Source organism: Mustela nivalis (assembly GCF_964662115.1).
Source record: "Mustela nivalis genome assembly, chromosome: 3".
NCBI lineage: Eukaryota > Metazoa > Chordata > Mammalia > Carnivora > Mustelidae > Mustela > Mustela nivalis.
Window position 1 is genome coordinate 92,077,979 of NC_139022.1, and position 21,602 is coordinate 92,099,580.

At 37.0% G+C, this 21,602-nt stretch overlaps 1 protein-coding gene across 2 annotated transcripts in view; it reads left to right on the forward strand.

Moving 5' to 3' along the window:
- The window catches only part of ELOVL7 (ELOVL fatty acid elongase 7), a 76,985-nt gene that overhangs the window by 44,777 nt on the left and 10,606 nt on the right, over positions 1-21,602 (forward strand). Inside the window, exons 2-5 of one of the 2 annotated variants that reach the window (XM_082725902.1) lie at positions 6,127-6,224; positions 16,366-16,556; positions 19,946-20,026; positions 20,929-20,985. In XM_082725902.1, coding sequence (XP_082582028.1) covers positions 6,161-6,224; positions 16,366-16,556; positions 19,946-20,026; positions 20,929-20,985 — 393 coding nt within the window. In that variant the 5' untranslated portion in view covers positions 6,127-6,160. The remainder of the gene's footprint in view (positions 1-6,126; positions 6,225-16,365; positions 16,557-19,945; positions 20,027-20,928; positions 20,986-21,602) is intronic. The other variant, XM_082725903.1, reaches the window with a different exon arrangement.

Genomic DNA, 21,602 nt, shown 5'->3' on the forward strand with positions numbered 1-21,602 from the left:
GCCCTTCTCTTTGAGGTGGGTACTAATTGCTTTCCCTCCAACTCCTCCTTCATCAGTCCCAAAACTAGCTCTTCTATGCTAGAAGACATAGAAACCTCAGATGTTTCCTCTCAGATCTCTTGTGTCCTCGGGTTCTTCTGTATGGCTAAAGTGCCTAAGCTTTCCTAATTCTAAAGCCAGGATAAGACTTTCTGTTTCTCTTCTGCTATTCTGTTTCATTCCTGAAACAATTTATACAACCTAGCTATGGAATAGAAATGGCAAAAAAATTCGGGGGGATTGATAAAGGAAATCCTAAGAAGAAACAGATATATACCTTAAAATGCAAAATCCTGTATGGAAGGTATGTCAAACATGTATTTTTGCTTCTGCAGTGTGTGTGTGTATGTGTGCGTGTGTGTGTGTGTGTACATTCACATATACCTGTATGGTAATTAACAACATTGAAAATCTGTTATTCGAAATCATTTTTCACTGAGTCTATTTCAGGTTCTAAATTCACTTTCTTTTAATTGGAGTTCATAGTAGATGATAGAGAAAAAGATTTAAACTAATATGCTGGAATATATACATATAAATGAGTGTTTCCTCAGTTACCTCAGGAATACATTTATTCCACTAATATTGCTATGACTCTAAACGTTTCCGGATTTTTTTTTTTTTTTGAAACTCTCTTAAGGTTATGAAGTATAAGTTGAAAATGTTAGTAGTAAATCATAAGTAAAATTTCTCCATTGCCATGCTTCTCACCCCACTTAACAAGGTGGAGCTCAGCTTCATCCATTTTCCTTCAGAATCATTCTTTTTTTTTTTTTTTTTAAGATTTTATATATTTATTTGAGGGAGGGACAGTGAGAGCATGGAAGAGAGAGAGGGTAAAGCAGACTCCCCACCAAGCAGGGAGCCCAATGTGGGGCTCAGATCCCAAGATCATGACCTGAGCCAAGGCTAAACACTTAACTGACCGAGCCATCCAGGCACCCCAAGAATCATTCTTAACTTATGATTGGTTATGACCTGACTTCTAGATGTAGTAGACAAAGATTTTTTACCCCTTAGAGCTATTTAAATGACATTCTGAAAAACTCTAAGATCATTTTGTGAAGAAAAGCTTAAATTTTTTTTTGAATGACAGCATCACTGAAATAAATGTATAATTGCGAAAGTAGTAACTCTGAACCAACTGCTCTTATCTGGATGCATAAATGTTGGTTGTTTGGTTTAAATTGGGGATTCTCAACTAGGGATTGGCAGTTGGTCAATTTCTCGAAATTTTTTGGTTGTCTCAACTTGGGAGTTCTGGCATTTAGGGGGTGGAGGCCAGGGTCGGTGCTAAGCAGCCTATAGTGCTTAGGACAGCTTCCCACACCTAGCAATTATCTGTCCCCAAATGTCAGTACAACCAAGGTTGGGAAATCTAGGTTTAAACAAATAAGTTATTATTTTATAGTCATTCCTCACATTTTAATATGCTTAAAAGTTTCTGATCCCATTCCCAGCCTCAGTCTAACTATACCATTGGGATGGAGCAAACTCAAGCACCCAAACCTTCTGTCCTCATGACCTCCTTGAGGCTTTCTTTCCACTTATGTACAGAGGATGGGGGTGGAAGGGGAATCTGGATCCAGGGAGGAAACAGGTGGGGCAGGGAATACACAGGAAACCTGCAGATTAATATCTAAGTGGAGGCTTCCCTAGCAGTCTTTGATTTCTTCCTGAGATTTTTACATCTTATCTCAGAATTTTTTCTTCTGGAGACTCCATGTGAACTCTGGTTTTCCAGCATCATTACTCAGAGAGATGCTGTCTGACACTTTTCACCTGAAGACCTTTTACCACCGTGTAGCCTGAGGTCCCAATGCCCTGTTCTGACTCACTACTGAACCACCCCCCCTCCCCCAATCCTCTTCTGATGATTCAGGGTTGAGTTTTCCTTTTGCTTCGTAAGCTGGCTCTGCTTTTCTCCTTTGTAACACTGCATTTGAAGGCATGTTTCCCTTATCAGTTCTCCAATGAGAAATTATGATTTCTATGAAATAGCTTGATTTGCCCTGCCCTTCTCTCCTTCCTTGCTTTGTACAGGGGTGAAGTTTCAAACCACCACCTCTGTATGCGGGCAGACTTGGCTTTCCACAGAAAGGTCAGCTGTTTTGTTCTTACCCTGCTAGCCTCATTTCCACCATAAACCTCCATCCCTATGCTGGTACCTTCCTATAGCTCCTTTTGTGTCCCTCAGCAGATGTGTTCTTGCAGGTTTGTTCCTGATGTCTGATTTCCAAAGCAAAGATCAGTGGGAGCTCAGAACCTTCCAGACATCCAAGAGAAAGGGAAACCATATGGCTTTGCTCCTGGATCATGACATGCCCTAGGAAAGCCAAATGCTGACTCTACCACTTCTTTCCCCCAGAGAAGATGTCCTGTATGTATTTTACAGGGTGTGGATAAATCTCTACACGTGAGGATTGACCTGGAAATGGTGGGCCATGGTTTTAGATTTCCTGGGCTCCTGCTAGCTACTTCCTATCACAGGCAACTCTAAAGTCCCATCCTCATCTGGGTGCATTCCACCAAGAAATTCTTTCAGATGAGTTCCACTTTGCAATGACTGTTAAGATAGCTTTGAGCCAAATGGATGAAGTGATCAGATACCTCAAGCATATTGTCTGTGTTCTGGAAAACAGAATAATAGTTTGAAATGTAACCTCACCATATACCATATATAATTAGAATCTTGGTTTGGAGTAATTTCAACTGCATTATTTTGGGAGTTTATAAGAATAATGGCTCGAGGTCTGTTTTACCTGCAGTAAAGGTGCCTGTACAGGTAAATAGCTTTTAGCATGGTCTAAACACTTATAGCAGGGCACTTGGATGCTGCTGCCAGTTAGATGTCCAACTCTTGGTTTCAGCTCATGTCATGATCTCAGGTTGGTGAGATCGAGCCCCACACTGGATTCTGCACTCAGTGAGACTGCTTGAAATTCTCTCTCCCGATTTCTCTGCCCCTCCTGCTTTCGCTCAGGCTCTCTAAAATAAATAAATAAATAAATCTCTAAAAAAAATAAAAAATAAAAAATTTTAAAAACACTCAGAACAAAATAGTTGGAAAACATCAAGGGAAGACTCAGATATAATTGGACATTCCAGTTCTTAAAACAAAAGCAGTAGAGCTTTCTCTAGATTTGTTGCATAAAATGCTATTCAGCTCTACTATATAATGAGTTTGGCCAGATGCTTTCTGATTAAATTGGCAAAATTTATCTCTGCAAGTGATGATGTCTGACTTTGATAAAATGTCCATTCTTTATTGGATTCTGTGCTCTAAATGTCACAAGTATGTATTATCTCATGTGGTCCTCACAACAACTCTGAGATACTTTATTTTATCTTGGTGGGTTGTAGAATCACCATTTTCCAGATTAGGAAATTGAGCTTTCATTTTGTTCAGGGTCATACAGCTGTTAAATGGTGAGATCCAAACCAAGGCTTTTGTCATTGTAGAAGGGATCCATAGGGAAGAGCTCAGGCTGACTCCAGTAAGACCCTGGCCTCACCACAATTCTTGAATCTGAACTCAGCTTGAGGAGGTAAGATGTACCAAAGCCATGCTGAGATACTTCCCCGAACTTGGAGAGATCCTCTGGAGGGGATGGACCCTTGAGGAATTAAGATAAAAATCTCTTTTGTTTATATGTGCATTTGTGTATGGATGTTTAAGTAGGTTGGTCCAGCAAAGGTGCAGCTGATCCTATTCCTTTATTTTCCCTTTGAAATATTTCAGTTCTTTATTTTTGGGATAGGTAATGTATTCACATTAGTTAAAAACCGAACAGTACGAGGTCTGCCTTCTACCCCTTCAGCCCACTTTGTACCTCATTCCCTTACCCATGGATATCTTTGCAGAATTTGTTTTGTGCTAATATAAATAAATGCAAATTTATATTCTCATTGCTTTCCTCCTTTCTAATATAAAAATTTTTTCATTTTAAAATTATGTAACTTCCTTTGTTTTTTTTTCACATAGAGATTTATCTTGGATGACTTTCCATATCAGCACATGGAGAACTTCCTCATTCTTACTTAAAATAGCATAATATTTCATGGTTTAGATGTATTATCATTTATTAATCAGTCCATTTTTATTAGACATTTGGCTTGTTTCCAGTCTGTTGCTGTTACTAACTGATGCAATGAATAACCTTGAATATGTCATTCTGCATATGTGCATGTGTATCTATAGGATGTTTCTAAGAATAGCGTTGCTATAAAAAAAAAATGCGTTTATACTTTCTCCTACCAAATTGGCATTACCAAGGGTCATTGCACTCCCACCAGCAATGTATGAGTTTACCATAGCCTTCTCAACATGTTTTTGGATTTACGTCAATCAGACTGATAAAAATGTTTGGATTTTAGCCCATCCACTGTAATAAAATAGTATAAATTTCTTACTATGATTAAAGGTAAACAACTTTTCATATGTTTAAGAGCCATTTGTATTTCCTTTTCTATGAGATTTGCCCATGTTTTTCTTTTCTTATAGGTCTTTTTTTTTAAATCAATTTCTTAGAACTCTTTATATATTAAGGAGAGTAGCATTTGTCTGTGGTATGAACTGAGCATATTTTTTCCTGTTTGTCATTTTTTACTTTTTAATTTTTTCCTCTTAATTTTCAGGTGGTTACATTTGTTAGTCTTCTCTTATGTCTTTTGTATTTTAAGTCAAAATTAGAAAGTCCTTTCCCACTCCAAGACTAGAAAAGTGTTTTCTCTGTTGTCATCTAGTACTTTCATGATTCTGTTTTTCTTTTTCTTTCAGTTTTTCTTATTTAAATCTTCGATCTACTTGGAGTTTATCTTGGTTTATGGTATGATAGTTGGATTCAACCTTTACCCCTAGATGACTATCTCATTGTATCACACCATTTTTTGAAAAACTGCTGGTAATTCAATGCCCACTGGTTTGAGATGCCACCTTTATCATATACTATATGTCTTAAAAAGAAATATTTTATGTTCCAAATATATGCGCTTATATTCTAAAATGGCTTTTAGAATGCTAAAAGAAAGTTTGAATTTTCCTTTTGTAGGCCTAAAGAATTTCTTTTTTATTGTGATAAAACATACATGATGTAAAATTTACCATTTTAACCATTTTTAAGTTTGAAGTTCCGGGACATTAAGTATATTTACATTGTTGTGCACTATCACCACCATCCATCTCCAGAGCTATTTCATCTTCCCACTCTATGGCTTTGAATCAAATACACTTCATTTTATGGCATACCATACATCTTTAAGAGGTATGCTGATTTCAGAGGTGTTCATATGTGGGAGAATGTACTTCTGAGAATTTACAAAATATAGTTCCTGACTGTATCTGGTGTATTTCTGGATGTTCTGCTATATCCCACTGGTTTGCTTCTTTGTGTGTCAGTATCACATTGTTTTATTTATTGAAGATTTAGATTATCTTTTAATATATAATAGGGCTAGTTTCCTTTCACTAGTTTTTTTGTTTTGTTTTGTTCTTCCGAAGACGTCTTTTTACAACTCTTCTTATGTATCTGTCCAGATAATCGAGGCAGCTTTTCCTTGGCTGTTGTAGATCTTCTTTCCTTCCTTCTTTCTACCTGTAGTCCACTTAAATTATAAAGACTTGGCATACGGAAGACCTTGTTTTATGCCTGGAGATCAGCTATACGTCCTAGTTCAGAGTAGCTTCTTGGAATATTTGTATATCTGCTTGACTTTCTTCTACTCGGTTTTTATTTCAAGAATTGCCTTGGAAGGTAGTCTTTTCCTAATCTGCACTGTTGCTGTAAAAGGGAGATACCCTTATGAACGTTCTTAGAATCATTCACTCCTTTTTTATCTTGTACACAGAATGTTAGCCTTTTTCAGCAAAGTAAGCATTGTTCTTATAATGATGAAAAATCTTAAATCTTTGCCACTGTATCAGGGTTTAATGTGGTTCTCTAATGCACTTACCCTCAGTACAAGTTTGTTGTTTTGCCAAGTATTCCTATTAAATATTTAGCATTTATCATATTGTTTTATTAGAACTTGGCTTTATTTGCACTTATAGATCATAAACTTATTTATTTTTTTTTTCTTGTACTGAAGAACCCATTGTAAGAGCCAGTAAATCCTGTGGAAAATGGCCTTCAGTGATCTTACGTCAAGAACCGTGCGTCTATATGATAGTTGGCTCAAAGATGCTGGTAAGTAACCAAACTTCGTACTTAAGGCGCATCTTTTCTTTTTATGTTAGATCCAGTATTTAATAGGATCTCTCTGAAACAGAATGAGAGACTGCAACTTAACACAACCTCATAACACCTCAAATATTAATTTTTATTACTAGTTAACAAAGAGGAAGTATCAAAGTTCTCATTACAAATATGCACAAAGATAGAGCTATACCAGTGTTCATTATGATGTTTTTAATAATGAAAATATTATTATAAATATCCAGCTTTAATATCCAGTGAAGAAAATTGGTTAATAGATGATGGTACATTCCAATTCAGCAGTCATTAAAAGTGATTTTTGGAGGCACAGTGCACTTAGGCTTGCTTCTGCCCTCTTGTTCCTAAGGAAATAGCAATTAATGGCAACAATACTGGTTCTTGAATGGGAGGGGTTGCACCCTCAGGGCTGTATCAGAGAGGGCAGGGACTGTTTCATAGGCTCATCCCTAAGTAATTCTGAAATGTCTGCCTTCTTGCTATGCCCATTAAAAAAAAAAAATCAATGTTCTAGGAGAAATTTAATGCCAAGTCAAGTTTGAATATGTTAAACGAAGAATGGGTTATAAAACAACACATACATTACTTTTATGAGAGCCATTGTCTGTGTGTGATAGGATTGTGGGTAATTTCTATTTACTTATCTATGGCTTTTTTTTTTTTTTAAGATTTTTTTAATTTATTTGACAGAGATCACAAGTAGGCAGAGAGGCAGGCAGAGAGAGAGGAGGAAGCAGGCTCCCTGCTGAGCAGAGAGCCGGACGCAGGGCTCTATCCCAGGACGCTGGGATCATGACCTGAGATGAAGGCAGAGGCTTTAACCCACTGAGCCACCCAGGCACCACTATGTCTTTTTTTTTTTAAATACCACTCAAATGTGTGTTGCTTTTATAACCATCACAGAACATTTTAAAAATGTAACAAAGGTAGGGCTCCTGCGTGGCTCAGCGTGGCTCAGTTGGTTAAGCATCCAACTCTTCATTTTGGCTCAGGCCATGATTTCAGGTTTGTGAGATTGAGCCCCTCACTGGGGTCTCTGCTGGGTTCCTCACAGAGCCAGCTTAAGATTCTCCCTCTCCTTCTCCCCCTGCCCCTCACCTTATCTGTAGATATATGACAAAGGTAAAACGATTTTTAAATAAACAAGGAATCAGAGTATTGTAGAGCTGAGGCAGACCTCATCAAAAGTGGTATCATCAAAGCTAACTCATTTTAGAATTAAAGATACTGAGGCCCAGAGATGTGACCTTGTTCAGAATGTGGCAAGTTGTTGGCAGGAAAGACGAGAACCTGTGTTTCCTGGTTTTGATTAGATTTCTGGTATTTCATATGTGAATTATTTGACACATATTCGCCAGCTTCACCACTTCAGCCTAGCTCTTCCCTATCAACCAGAAATCACATGTTCTCCAAATTCAGGAAGAAAAAGTGCTGCCTCTTGACATTGAACACAACTGGAATTATTTTCCAATTTAGGCAGATTTTAGCAAAGATGCATTCTGTCGTGGTTGCCATCTTTCTCAGGAGTCTGCTAAAGACCAATTTTATTTCACTAAAAAAGGTCTCAACACATTTGCCCCGGAAGAGCACCAAGGGTTTTTTCAGTATCCCATAAATAGTGAAGTTTCAATCTGGTAGGGAAATAGAAAATGATTGTTTCTTTCTGTGTTTCTTCCTTTTTTTCTTAGTTTCTTAACTTATGTAATGATTCTGAGAACATATAGATTTCTCTAGATGTCCCCCTTCTTTCATAAGGTTTATAGTAGTTCTCATAAATTCAGTATTTAATTAAAATACTATTTGTCTTGTTTTAATGGCTTTCACCTTTTTTGTATTTTAAAAATAGTAATATTTTGGGGTGCCTGGATGGCTTAGTGGATTAAGCCTCTGCCTTTGGCTCAGGTCATGATCTCAGGGTCCTGGGATCGAACCCCACATCAGGCTCTCTGCTCAGAGAGCCTGCTCCCCCCCACCCACTCTCTGCCTACTTGTGATCTCTCTCTCTCTGTCAAATAAATAAATAAAATTAAAAAAAAATAGTAATATTTTAACTACTTTTCAAAGTAGAGGTATGTCTTGCTACCTGAAATGTCATGATTTGAACTTGGAAGCCAAGTAGATTTGGGTGCATTTTTGAAATGGACCTGTTGGAAGCATAAGTCTCTTGCTCTTTACTATACCAAATATGGTAGCTCAAGAGAGTCAGATAATCAGTATCCTAACTCAGGATAATCAGTATCCTAACTCAGGAGCCAAACTGATTTAGATGATGATTAATATCCATATAGAGCTGAAAGTATAAAATGTTTTTAAATGAATGACTTCTGAATTCCATTTCCACTATAATCCATGTGATGACTCTCTGCTTTTTATTAGAAATACTTTCATTGAAAAGCTAAGCAATCTTAGGTCAGAAAAGGGAATAATAGAGGGTTGGAGATGGTTAGGGAGAAACAAAGGGAGCCCCTGAAAAATCATTGCAGACTGTACAGGGAAAGTGAGAGAGAGGGGCAGGCAGTGCTGCATCTATGGTTATGCTAATCTGAAGTCATGAGAGAGGGGAGGGGTAGGGGAATGTATGATGAAAAGAACTAGATTTAAGTTCTGCCATTTCCATGGACTGGCTAGGTGGTCTTGAACAAATTATTGTCTGTGTTAAATAGACATTTCTTTTTCAACAAAACAGAGGTGAGGATGGTACCTATGAGCTACCAGACAATGTGCATAAAAGTGCTCTGTGTCTTAGGAAGTATCTAAACACAGATGGTGGTGGTTGTTACAGATGATGGAAAGAGTACTGTCATCTAAAAATACTTTTAATATAGCATATGCTTTTTATGTCTATTCATATATGTAATTTTAAAATAAAATATCTATTTTTTAAATTTTTTAATTTAAGATTTTTACTTAAAAATTTAAGTAAAATTTATTAAAATTTTATTAGATTTAAATTTAAATTTCTGTAATTTAAAAATTTTTTTAAAATGTTCATATATATATAAATGTCTATTCATATATATATATATATATATATATATATATATATATATATATATGTAAGTTTTAAAAAATCAGGGCCTAGAGGGTTAAAATGCTTTGTGTTAGATTTATAAGTTTGTGAGAACACTATCAGGTATAACAGGAGGGTATTTTGCTTCTGCTTAGTGTGGTATTGATCTCACAGAGCCATTAGAAATCACTCCTGGCCATTTTAGTCCAGTTTTACTTAGCTTACTCTGGGAAGGACTGAACCCATGATCAAGGGCCAAGATTTTCAAGTGTATTCTTGGCTTTGGCCCTATTCTTGAGTGGCATTCGGGAAACCTGTTATTTATTGGTTTCCTGATTGTTAGAGAAGTAGTGGGCATGCATAATTATTTCATGTGGAAAATTCCTTAGCTACCCAAATTTAATTAACAGTTAATTAACACCTAAGCTGTAAGAGGATTTATTATGATTCCCGGATATGAGATGTCAAATTCTGAAGGCATGCTCTAGTAGCATTTTGGACTGTAGAGAAATGGAAACTTGTTAATGTTTCAAAAGCAACTTTCCTTATGTTTGGTTAGTAATAATGGCTTTTCAAACCTAATGATTTTTTTACAAGAAGATGGAGTGTGAGTTGAGTTGCTGCCATTATGAACCTTTGGTACTTCACAAAGCGCTAGAGGTACATGTTTGCTTTTCCTCTCAGCGTCTTCATCTTGGTGCATTGAATTTTAAAGGGTGTACTTGAGCTAGTACATGCTACTTAAGAAGAGAACGCTCTCTTACAAGTAGTTGATGGAAAAGCTCATTAAAATTCTATCTTTGTGGCACTTCTATTTTCCCTGTACTCTCTCTGGAACCCTCTTAGAAAAGAATTATTAGGCTAGCAATAAGTCAGAACTTCAGTAATGAGTAGGGTATGGACTGTAGACAACCTGCCTCCTCATCCTCTTATTTCATCTTGGCTCAACTCATGACTCTTATGCCCAACCCTGAGGCCAAGTAGGAGGTACATGAAACACTCTTCCCTCAGCCTCTTGAGTCTGGGAAAAAATAGCTCGCTTCACCCCTGAATCTTTCGTAAATTGTGGAATCACACAGGGAGTCTTTATCCCAGACTTTAAATGGCTTTGAGCAGTCTCCCCACAACTTCCCAGATCAAGTCACCATCCACACATGACTTGCATACATCTTGTCAGGGGAGTCCCCCTACCTCACATAGAAGTGGGCTCCCTATTCAGAAAGGTAGAACTGTTACTGAGCAAGAAGGCAGGCAACATGAACAGTTGTCAGAGTCATTAACAATGACCGGAGTCATGAACATTGTAGTAAAGGCTTTGAATTTCATAGCTGGGTAGGGAGAGCTGATGTGAGCAGATGAATAATCTGGGCAGAGCTATACTTTTAAAAAGTGCATTTGGAAGTCGTATGGAAGATAAGGTGTAGCAGATTGGAACAGATGCAGGGAAACCACATAAAAGACAACTGCAGAGCACCTAGCGAGGGATGCTGAGGCCCCCAGTGTAGGTAGACAAAGCCCTGAAGCCCTGGTTCTTAACTCTAATAGTTCATTGTGGTTACCTCAGTATCTATGGATGCCTGGGACCCATGCCTTAGGATTCCAATGCGGTTAAAACAGGGTCATTTCTCTTTTTAATTTCTTAATTTGATTTTTAATTTGATTTTGATTTTTAAATACTATAGAGGGAATTCTGCTATCCTGACAGAATTCAGATCTGCTGTCATAGTAGCAATGCATACTTATTGAGTCCTTAGGTTGTGCTGGGCTCTTTACATATAGTAACTCATTAAATCCCCTATGAGATACATGCCGCTTTATGCCCAATTCACAGATGAGGAAAGTAAACACAGAGAAGTGAAGTCAGTGGCTCCAGATCCCATGAGTCAGTGGCAGAGCCAGTTCCAGAACCCAGGCCAGCTGATTCCAAAGCTTTCCTGAAATAGGTTTTAAAAATAAACAAAAGGGCTTGATATACTGTTTTATGAAAATAACATGAAATTAGCCAGCTTTTCCCATAAGATACAATGATATTTTCTAATTTATAGTACTTGAAAGTCACACATAGGATTAAAAAATATATGTTTTCTATGCTTAAAATATTAAATTACGGGAAAAAATTATTTTTTTAAGCTTTTTTTTTTTTTCCTCCATCCTGAGCCAACCCAGCATGCTTTTCCTGGCTTGTTTTCTTTCTAGGGCTACCAGAGGAAGAACAGAAAGATGTAATTTGATATTTTTTCCCCTTGCTGAGTCAATAAAAAGAATAAAATAAAATGTATCTTTAATTCAGGAATTCCTTTACAGACACACACACACACACGGATCTCAGTTTCAGTCATACCGATGATGTCTGTTAAGAACAGGAACATTTTAAATTGCTTACAAAGGAGAAGAAAAAAATTTAAATCATCCATACTGTCACCATCCAAAGGTGACCACGTTAGTTAACATCCTACCAGTGGTCTTGTTTGGCACTGGCTGAAAGTCCTTATTTCATCGGAAGTGAAAACTAGACATATTCGTATGTTCCTATATTCAAGCTTCAGATTACCCACTGATAGAAGAAATTCAACAGTTGAAGCAGTTCTGATTCCATTCCGTGCCATTTGTGTGGTAAACTTTTATTTACTGTGACTTCCCTGGTGAGTTACCGGCCTGAGGCTCGCGCTCCGTTTGGCCGTTGAAACTGCAGGTGGCACCCGGATGTCCTAGGGAACATGTGGAAGGGAAGAAAGGTGACTAACAGACACAGTAGAAGACTTCAGTGCTGTGTACCTGGGTAGCTGATTTCAAAACTTGTTCTGATTTCAAAGTGTGACAATTTAATATGAGGGGGCAAAATTTAATTTTGAGAACTTTATGTTTTTATGAATATGTCAGCAAACTTTTGTTGAATTTCTATCTTGTGCAGGATACTTTACTAAAATTGTTCCTGCTAAGACATCGGTGACTTCCTTTTGTTAAAGCCAGTGTTACTTTTCAGGCTACATTTTTACTTTCTCTCTCTGCTTCATTTTATCCTTTGACTCCTTCCAAAGATTCACTCTTCCCTTAGCCTCAAAATAGCTCACTTCTGTGGCTTTCCTTCTCTCTCTCTGGCCTCTGGCCACTCGGTCTTTTTTTTTTTTTTTTTTTTTTTAAACAGTTTTCTTATCTACCGTCCCTCCTGCAAAGATTAAGTCCTAAAGATTCTGACTTGAACCACTTACTCTCCTTACTCTACCCATTTTCCTAAGCCACTTTCATGGCTCTGTTGTTCACCTTTCATGTGATAAAGATCTCCCATAGTACATCTCTGGCCCAGATCTTTCTCCTGCTTCCAGATTAAAATCTCCAGGTGCCTATAGGAGTCTCCATAGACGTGTTTTAGAGGAAGGTCAAAGTGTAAGATGTTTGAAAACATTAGCCATCTCTCCCTGACTAGACTTTCTCCATATCCTGCATTCCTACTCTCAGCGACAGTACAATGACCTAAACAAAAATCTCAGTTTTTCCTTAACTTCCACCTGTTTCTCATTCCTTGTATTTAACTATTTATAACATTTTATGTTTTTTGCCTCCTTACTATATCTTAAAATGATCAGATCCTATTTATCTTCATCACTACCTGCTTTTTAAATTTTTGATTCCAATATAATTAACGTATAGGGTTATATTAGTGTCATGTACAATAGAATGACCCAACAGTTCTATATATCACTCAGTGATCCTAAGTGTACTCATAATCCCCTGTCACTACCTAATTTTTTTTATCACTACCTAATTTTTAATGGCTTAATTTTAAGGTTTATTTCAGCAAAGAACTCTTTCCCAAACTGTGTTCCACAGTGTTCGTTCCACAAGGTGTTAAATGGTATTCTACACAATATCAGTTTGAGGAATGGCCAAATAAGTTTGAGAAATGTTGCATACCACCATTCTCATCTTGGCAATTCACAATGAACACGAAGCACTAAGAAATCCTGCAGAAAAAGAGTTTGTTTAGCATTCCCATTAACCTCACCCTACTTCTTCTGTGGGCAGGTTTTAATTGGCTTGCTTCCATTGTATAGATTGAGTCAAGTTTGTATAGGATAGGAAGTAAGGAACATAATCGTTTTTCTTCCGAATATTCATTTTTCCTGTCAACATTTGCTGAGTAATCTCTCCTTTCCCTGCTTGTTTATGGGTCTTCCTTTATCATATATTAAATTCCTAAATATCTTGGGGTCTGTTTTAGAGCTAACTTTTGGCTTTTTTATTTATTTTTCCAAGAGAGGGCATCTCTTGGTATTTTTTATGAAAACCCATCTAAATATAGAATATATCATCTTTAATAGCTAAATCCATGCCTCCATATATCCAAGTATCAGATGTGAAATTTTGCAGCAATAAAATTGAGGCCAAGTGAGTCCTCAACCATGAAGTCTATTGGAGAAATTTTTGCACTGGGTAGGAAGTCAGACTTGAAAGGGTATTCACAGTATTTTGGCAATTGGCTACATCATTAGCAGTTGAAATGAGCAAGGGCTGTATTCCTCCCACCCCTCTTTCCCAATTGACAAAAGTGGTGGTGTTTAGCAACCTAAGATTAGCCAGGACTCAGTTTTCAGTCAGATATACCTAGAAACCTGCTCATATCTATCTTCCTTCATAATGCTCTGATTTTAGGAGGTGATTTAGTAAACTTATACCTGAACTACTTAAGATTATAGAATTAATCACATCTTATTTTTTGTGTGTGTCATTCTTTATTTTAAGAATATTTTTAGGGGTGGCATGGTCAGTTGAGCATTCAGCACTTGGTTTTGGCTCAGGTCATAATCTCAGGCTCATGAGATGGAGACCCGTGGGGCTCTGCACACCCAGCATAGAGTCTGTTTCAGATTCTCTCTCTCTCTGCCTCTCTTGCTCATGCTTGCTCACTCTTTCTCTCTCTCTCTCAAATAAATAAATCTTAAAAAAAAATCTTCAGACATTAAAACATAGTCATAATATTATAATCATACCAAAATAAAACATTGTCAAGAATTCAACCAGTATTCATATTTTCCTACATACCTCATAAGAGTACTTTTTTAAAGAGTAGATCTTTTTTTTAAAGATATTATTTATTTATTTGACAGAGAGAGAAATCACAAGTAGAGAAGCAGGCAGAGAGAGGGGGAAGCAGGCTCCCTGCCAATGCGGGGCTTGATCCCAGGACCCTGAGATCATGACCTGAGCTGAAGGCAGAGGCTCAACCCACTGAGCCAAGCAGGTGCCCTCATAAGAGTATTTCTAACTGCTAGTTTGGTCACTTTTTATAGTTGAGGCATTAAAATAATTACTCAAATGATTTATCCTATAAAAATAGCCCATGTTAGGGGCACCTGTGTGGCTCAGTGGGTTAAAGCCTCTGCCTTCGGCTTGGGTCATGATCCCCGGGTCCTGGGAATGAGCCCCGAGTTGGGCTGTCTGCTCAGCAGGGAGCCTGCTTCCCCCTCTCTCTCTGCCTGCCTCTCTGCCTACTTGTGACCTCCATCTGTCAAATAAATAAAATAATAGCCCATGTTAGAAATATTGATATAAATTTTGACTTTATTTTTTTTCCTTTTCTACTTGAACAACATTCTAAATATATTAAGAATGCTAGATTACATGAATTTTTCTAGAAGTCTCTATACACATGGATCCTTTTCTCATGGTCAAGTGATCTTAAGAGACTTCTGGGATAAGTTTGACATTTTTCCATTTTGAGATTTGTTGCTTCTTTCATCATGATTATAGAATTTTTGTTTATTTTTGCAATAAAAGAATTTTACTTACATAAATAGAGCTAGATTTGCTTATTCATGAGTATCTACTTCCTGATACATGATAAGTACTTTGATATAAAGATTTAGTTTTGATTATCATTTTTCAGAAAAACATTTCATGAGTTATTTGAATATTTTTCAGTTTTTCTTTTCTATTTTACTTCTGTTCAGGAATACCTATTATATTTGCAAGTCCCCTGTTTATTTGGCATATATTTTTTTTTCAAATACTTGAAAAAAAATTCATTATTGAAGAATAATTAACATACAATGTTATATTAGTTTCAGGGGTACAAGATACTGATTCAGCAATTCTATACATTACTCAACACTCACCATAAAAGTGTCACCATACAGTTTTATTGTAACATTATTGACTATATACCCTGTACTGTACTTTTCATTTCCAAATCACATTTTATCTTGAGTTGCAATTTTTAATTGATGTAATTCTCCTGGCCTGGAATGAGCAGTGACCAGGTAAATTTCTTTCAACATGGTTGTGAGGCTAATACAGTTTTTTTGTTTTATTTTGTTTCTTTTTATTTATTTATTTATTTTATTTATTTATTTTTTGTGCTCAAGTTGATTAGCCTATTTTGGACACCTAGAACCCTTACTTAAGGTAGATGATGCTATGGTCCCTTTCAATTCTATGATTCTATGATACAGTATATATGGAAATGTCCTAGTTTCCTTAGGAGAAAGAAGAAAGTTAAGGAACAGCAAGCACAGACATATTTTTGTATATAAAAAAAATCTGGATAGAGAAACTCTAAAATGTTACCAGTGGTGATAAATGCATGGTGGAACTATGCTGGGTGTCCTCTTTTCCCCAGATCCATTCTGCACCCTGCGCTGGACCATGGGGAATGATCAATATAGAGTATAACTATGGGCTTGCTCCCCTACTCTCTGGTTTCTGGTTGGGTTCAGCCAATGGAGAGTCTCAGAAGATCAGGGAGAGTGGGGGGTGGTAATGAGATATTGATTCCCCAGCCACTTACTTTCAGAATTGCCTTGTGTTGTTGGCCCAGTCCCTCTGCTAAAGGTCATAGCTCTTCTCCAGGAGGGCTTCTCTATTTGACACCTGGGTTCTAGTAACCACTACTTCCCTTTGCCCTTTGAGGCCTGTGGTTATAGTAGCCCACCCTTCCTAGCCCCTTCGCTATCCCTGGTGATATCCCTTTATCCTTCCCAAGGACAGTAGATCATTGACCGAATAGTCTGCTGTCAACATTAGGATCTAGGTGCTTGCTTTAAGAAGTGCTGGTTGCTGTCAGTTATTTCTTGGCTAAATGGATGTGCACTTACTTTTTGTTTTTAGATCCAAGAGTCGAAGACTGGTTCCTCATGTCCTCACCTCTGCCACAAACCATCGTCCTGGGACTCTATGTCTATTTTGTCACTTCTCTAGGACCAAAGCTCATGGAGAATCGAAAGCCCTTTGAACTCAAGAAAGTGATGATAACATACAATTTTTCCATAGTTCTCTTTTCTGTGTATATGTGTTATGAGGCAAGTGTCTTCAGTATTCCTAGTGGGAGAATTTTGCCTGACTCTTCCTGTTTTGCTGTTGTTATGTTTCTTGTTATGATTATAATGATAATGCTGAGATTTAAGGGATTTTAGAAATTTATCTTAAATTTTTGCCCCAAAATTGTTATGTATGGACCTGCTATTGAACTATTTAGAGGATCTCAGTATAGTCTACCTCACAAGTAGTGAGAAAAATTAACATTAAGTCCAGGAACTTGCACATAGGTAATCTTAGTAGATGATTGAATGAATCTGTGAATGTTAGTTTTAAAGAAACTCATACATAGAGAAATTAAGTAACTTACTCAAAGTAACACAGCTGGTTATTGGAGGACTGATATTTGAGTCCAGGTCTGTCTGACACTGGGAGCTCATCTTGACTATGTAATGAGTTATCATCATTGTGGTAGGAACCGCAGAGGAGCTATAATATAGTAGACTGTTTAGGTTTGGTTTAGCTGGGCCTTGATGACACAGAGAATTTGGACTCCTACAAAGCAGTAGGTAAGGGAGTCTTTCCCTTAATTGTCAATAAGAGAGATGGGGATCTTTCAGAACCTAAGAGTAGACTCATGGATTCTCTCTCACCCACTGTACTGTTAACTTTCACCCAGCTTCAGTTACCTGCTTTTCTGAGATTCCTTGCTTCTTTTTTCAACACTGGTTGGCTTCTTCACCTTCTACTCCTTATTTACTTCTTTGCAGCATAGCTTGTGCTTCCTCATAACTGGAACTCTCTGGCCTCTCTTGACACCGTGACCTCTCCACATGCATTCCTCCACCTTGATTCCTGCTGCAAATCCACCTGACTGAGTCACCTTATGTCTGCTGTAGCCTCATGTCTCACCTGCCTCCTCAAGTCTGGACTTACTTTGCTACCTTCTAGTTCTTCTATTTTATTACCAAAATCAACTATAAGCTATCTTACTGTCCCTTCTGGATCATGAGTAACTGAAAGGGAAGGGATAACAGAGATGGGGAGCAGAAAAAATTCATGCTTTTACCAAGTTAGGACAGAAAGGAAATAACCTCTAGGATCATGTTAAGTGCAGACCTAGAAGCCAGAAGACCAGGGGCTAATTAGTACCAGTTGTGCTACTAACCAGCTGCCTTATTTTTGAGCAAGTTACTTAAGCCCTCTGGGCCTTAGTTCCCTCTTTTTATAGAGTCAGGATTAAACCAAAGTGTTTCTCATCTCCCTTTGTGCTCCGTGTCTGATTATGTCATTCAGTATAATGTCCCCAAATTTGTTTCTCAGGAAGGAATTTAATTATAGCCAGTAAGTTTGGGTTCCTATTTTAGCAAATACAATGTAAAAGGAGTTTTGAAAATATCTGAATTTGGTGGTTTCTATCTATCATTAATCACTCATACTAGAGTTGCTTATATGCCTATGTTGGGTTTATTACCTGCCAGATATAAATTATTGCTCATTCTTCTTGATGGCCTGCCATACAGGAATGTCAGAAGCTTCACAGACTATTAGAATGCTCTTAAACTTAATTTCAGGAAAGCAACAGTTTCCATTCTCTTTTTAAACAAAGAGTTTGGCAGCCAGTCATCATGTCATCTCCAGGACACTGAACACATCACGTGGTTTGTTGGGTAGAGCACAATTGCATTAGATATACAGAGGAGACACCTCCACTTATGGATGTTAGGAAAAATAAGAACAGGATGAAAGGGAACTGTATCAGACTAAAGGAACCCACATGCCTTATTGAATAGTGATGATTTTGAATGTGCTAGTTACTTGGAACCAGACAGACATTAAGAGATAGAGACTTGTGAAGACCTAACCAAAGCCCATGTCACAGAGCTTCTCTTGTTCAGCTTAGTCCTTATTTGGGGTAGGGAAAAGTGGAGAACAGTCATCCCAGTTAGGTAAGTAGACTTGGTTTTACTTGCAGCAGTCAGTAGAGAGTCTGACTGGGAGAGAATATGATGCTCACTGACAGATCAGGTCTTTGTAGAATTAGCTATTTTCCTACCACATTCCCTTGTTCCTTTGAGAAATATTCACTGATTTGGTTTTGTAAGTCATTTTTCTTACCCATAAAATATGTCCCATACTTTTCTGTATCTTATGATAGTCTTTTTTTAAGATTCCATCATTTACCAAGTAAACAGTAGGATTAACTATCTTGCGAATCAAGCTAGGAGCAAATATCAGGAAAGCATAGTGCGATTTTGAAATGCCACCGTCTAAACAGTTGTTCTTTCTCTTTTGCTTCTTTTTGTTTTTTACCATAAAAATATAATTCTGATGAACCCCATAAATTTTTTCTCTTAAAAATTAATTTATGGTTAAGTTTTCATTTTAGCTCTAATAGTAATTAAAAATAGAAATTTAAAGTGTGCATGAATGGCAGAAAATGATGTAACCATTATACTGAGAAAGAAGACATTCCAGGGAAGGTGTTGGCACTTGTGAGAATACGATGTTAGAGAAGAGCTGGTCATATTGTCAGAACACTCAGTTAAGCCAATCATTTAATATACTCATTAAATGAAAATTAGAGCCCTTAGCTTTTCATTTTTAGATACTGTTTTTTTTTTAATTTATTTGAAGTTTTTATTTGGATCAGATACTGTTTTAAAAGAACTTCCCACCATCATACTAAAAGAATGTCAATGTAATCTTTGAATTAAGGTTCAGATAAAAACAATAGGCTCTTTGTCCTCACCACTGGTCTAAGGTCATTTTGTGGGTGTGTTGGAATTAAGGCATGCACTCTTATTGTTAACATTTTTGTCTCTTACTTGTCATGTAAATCCAAACTGAACTAATCTCTGAGACTTACGTTTGATCAATCTTGATTTTAAGAACCATAGACTACCGTTTCACAATACACATACTAGCCAAGGACAGGAAAGCCCAGTTGTGGCAGCCGCTAATAGTACAGTAAGAAATTTTGGTTGTCCATTTATTTCCTGACTGATTAAGAAGATTAGAAATTGCCAGAAAAGACTGTTTTCAGACTCTGTTATTCCCTTCAGAGTACACAAATATATTCATGGGTATATATAGATATACATATATTTACATATACCGGCATACACCAACGAGTATTTGCTATCGAAGCAAAACACTCCCAGTGTTTTATTCTCCACTGTCTTAGAATAATCATCATAAGAAATGAACATTTGAGTCAGAACACAGTTGATACAAATAATATATAACTATGATTTTGAAAATTCCTGTTGCTTTATCAAGTGACTTCCCATTTTATAATATTCTAGCCTTTTCCCTCAATGCTGCATGCTGAGTCAGCTGAGCTTGTGGTAAAGAGACACAATCAAAAGTACCATTGTTGTAGCTGTTGAGCAAAGTCTTCCTTCTTTAATATACATGTGCTCTCTTACAGTTTGTGATGTCTGGCTGGGGTACAGGTTATTCACTTCGGTGCGAAGTTGTTGACTACTCCCAGTCACCTTCAGCATTGAGGGTGAGTTTTTCTTTGGAAAAACTTGTAACTCAAATGTTATTCAAATGTTACTCAGATGTTTAGAGTTTGTTTTTTTAACACTTAATATGAACTCAGAAGACGTAAATGACCCAATTCTCAAATTATATGGACGGAGAGAAAAAAAGCTAAAAATTTTAAGAAAGAATCGAAGTCAGGGGCGTAGTTTTCTGTTAAATGAAAATTGGTACTTTTATTTTTTAACTTCCTGGATTTAAAAATGAATTCATATCTGGGTCCTCAAAAAATTAAAAATAGGATTACCCTATGACCTGGCAATTCCGTCTGGGTATATACCTAGAAGAATTGAAAACAGGAACTCAGAGATATATTTATATACCCATATTCATAGCAGCATTATTCATAATAGCTAAAAGGTGGAGGCAACACAAATGTCCACGGACAGATGAATGGATAAAGAAAATGTGTCGTATCTATACAACGGAATATTATCCAACCTTAGCTAGGAAGGAAATTCTGACATGGGCTGTAGCATGGATGAACCTTGAGGACATTATGCTAAGTGAAATCATACAGGCACAAAAAGACAAATACTGTATGATTCTATTATATGAGGTACCTGGAGTAGTCAGATTCAGGGACAGAAAGTGAAATTGTAGTTGTCAGGGGTTGGTGGGGAAGGGAGATCAAGAGTTATTGTTTAATAGGCACAGAGTCTCACTTTTGCAAGATGAGAAGAGTTGTACGGACGGATGGTGGTGATGATTGCACAGTCATGTCAAGGTACTAAATGTCACCAAACTGAACACTTAGTAATGATTAAGATGGTAAATTGGGTTATGTGTATTTTGCCAGATTAAAAAAATAAAATTTTCCTCCATAGAAAAAATAAAATAAATTCATATTTATGTGTGTTTCTGCAGATGGCACGCACCTGCTGGCTTTATTACTTCTCCAAATTTATTGAGCTCTTAGATACTGTGAGTATGTGGTTACCACATTTGCTAAATATTTGATATTTTAGTAGAAGCAATAAACTGCTAGAGTTCAGTTGTCTTGATAACTCTGGTTATTTCTCTACTTGAGGCAGACTTCCTATTATCTTTTACCTTTTATTATCAGTAACTTTAGAGAATAGATAGGATAAGCATTTTTTTTTCAGTCTTTTGCAAATTCTGAAGGGTTTTCTTGTGTATCTACCACCTGACTAAGATAAGCATGTAACTGTCACTGCAAAACTGTGCTACTTTATGAAGATGAATGACAGGTGTTTGGGGAAGCAAGTTCAGGAAGCAAAGAGCAGAGAACATTTTACCTTGGGTTCTTTCAGTATAAACCAAAGCACTATGTCATCCATATTTCTTTAAGAGGATAAGTGCTTCAAAATTCATAAACTTACATTAGGATATTATCCCAGGATATTAGTAATTTTGATAATATCAAAATGATCTCCAAATGCTTACTAGCTCTTCTCTCTTCCAACTTAACATCCTGTTGAGGATCAACTCTGAATTTGGGTGACTGGGTTCTGGGAGAAGCAAGTGCCATGGATTATGGTCCTTGATGAGAGGAGAAAGCCGTGTTCTTCTGCTTTAAC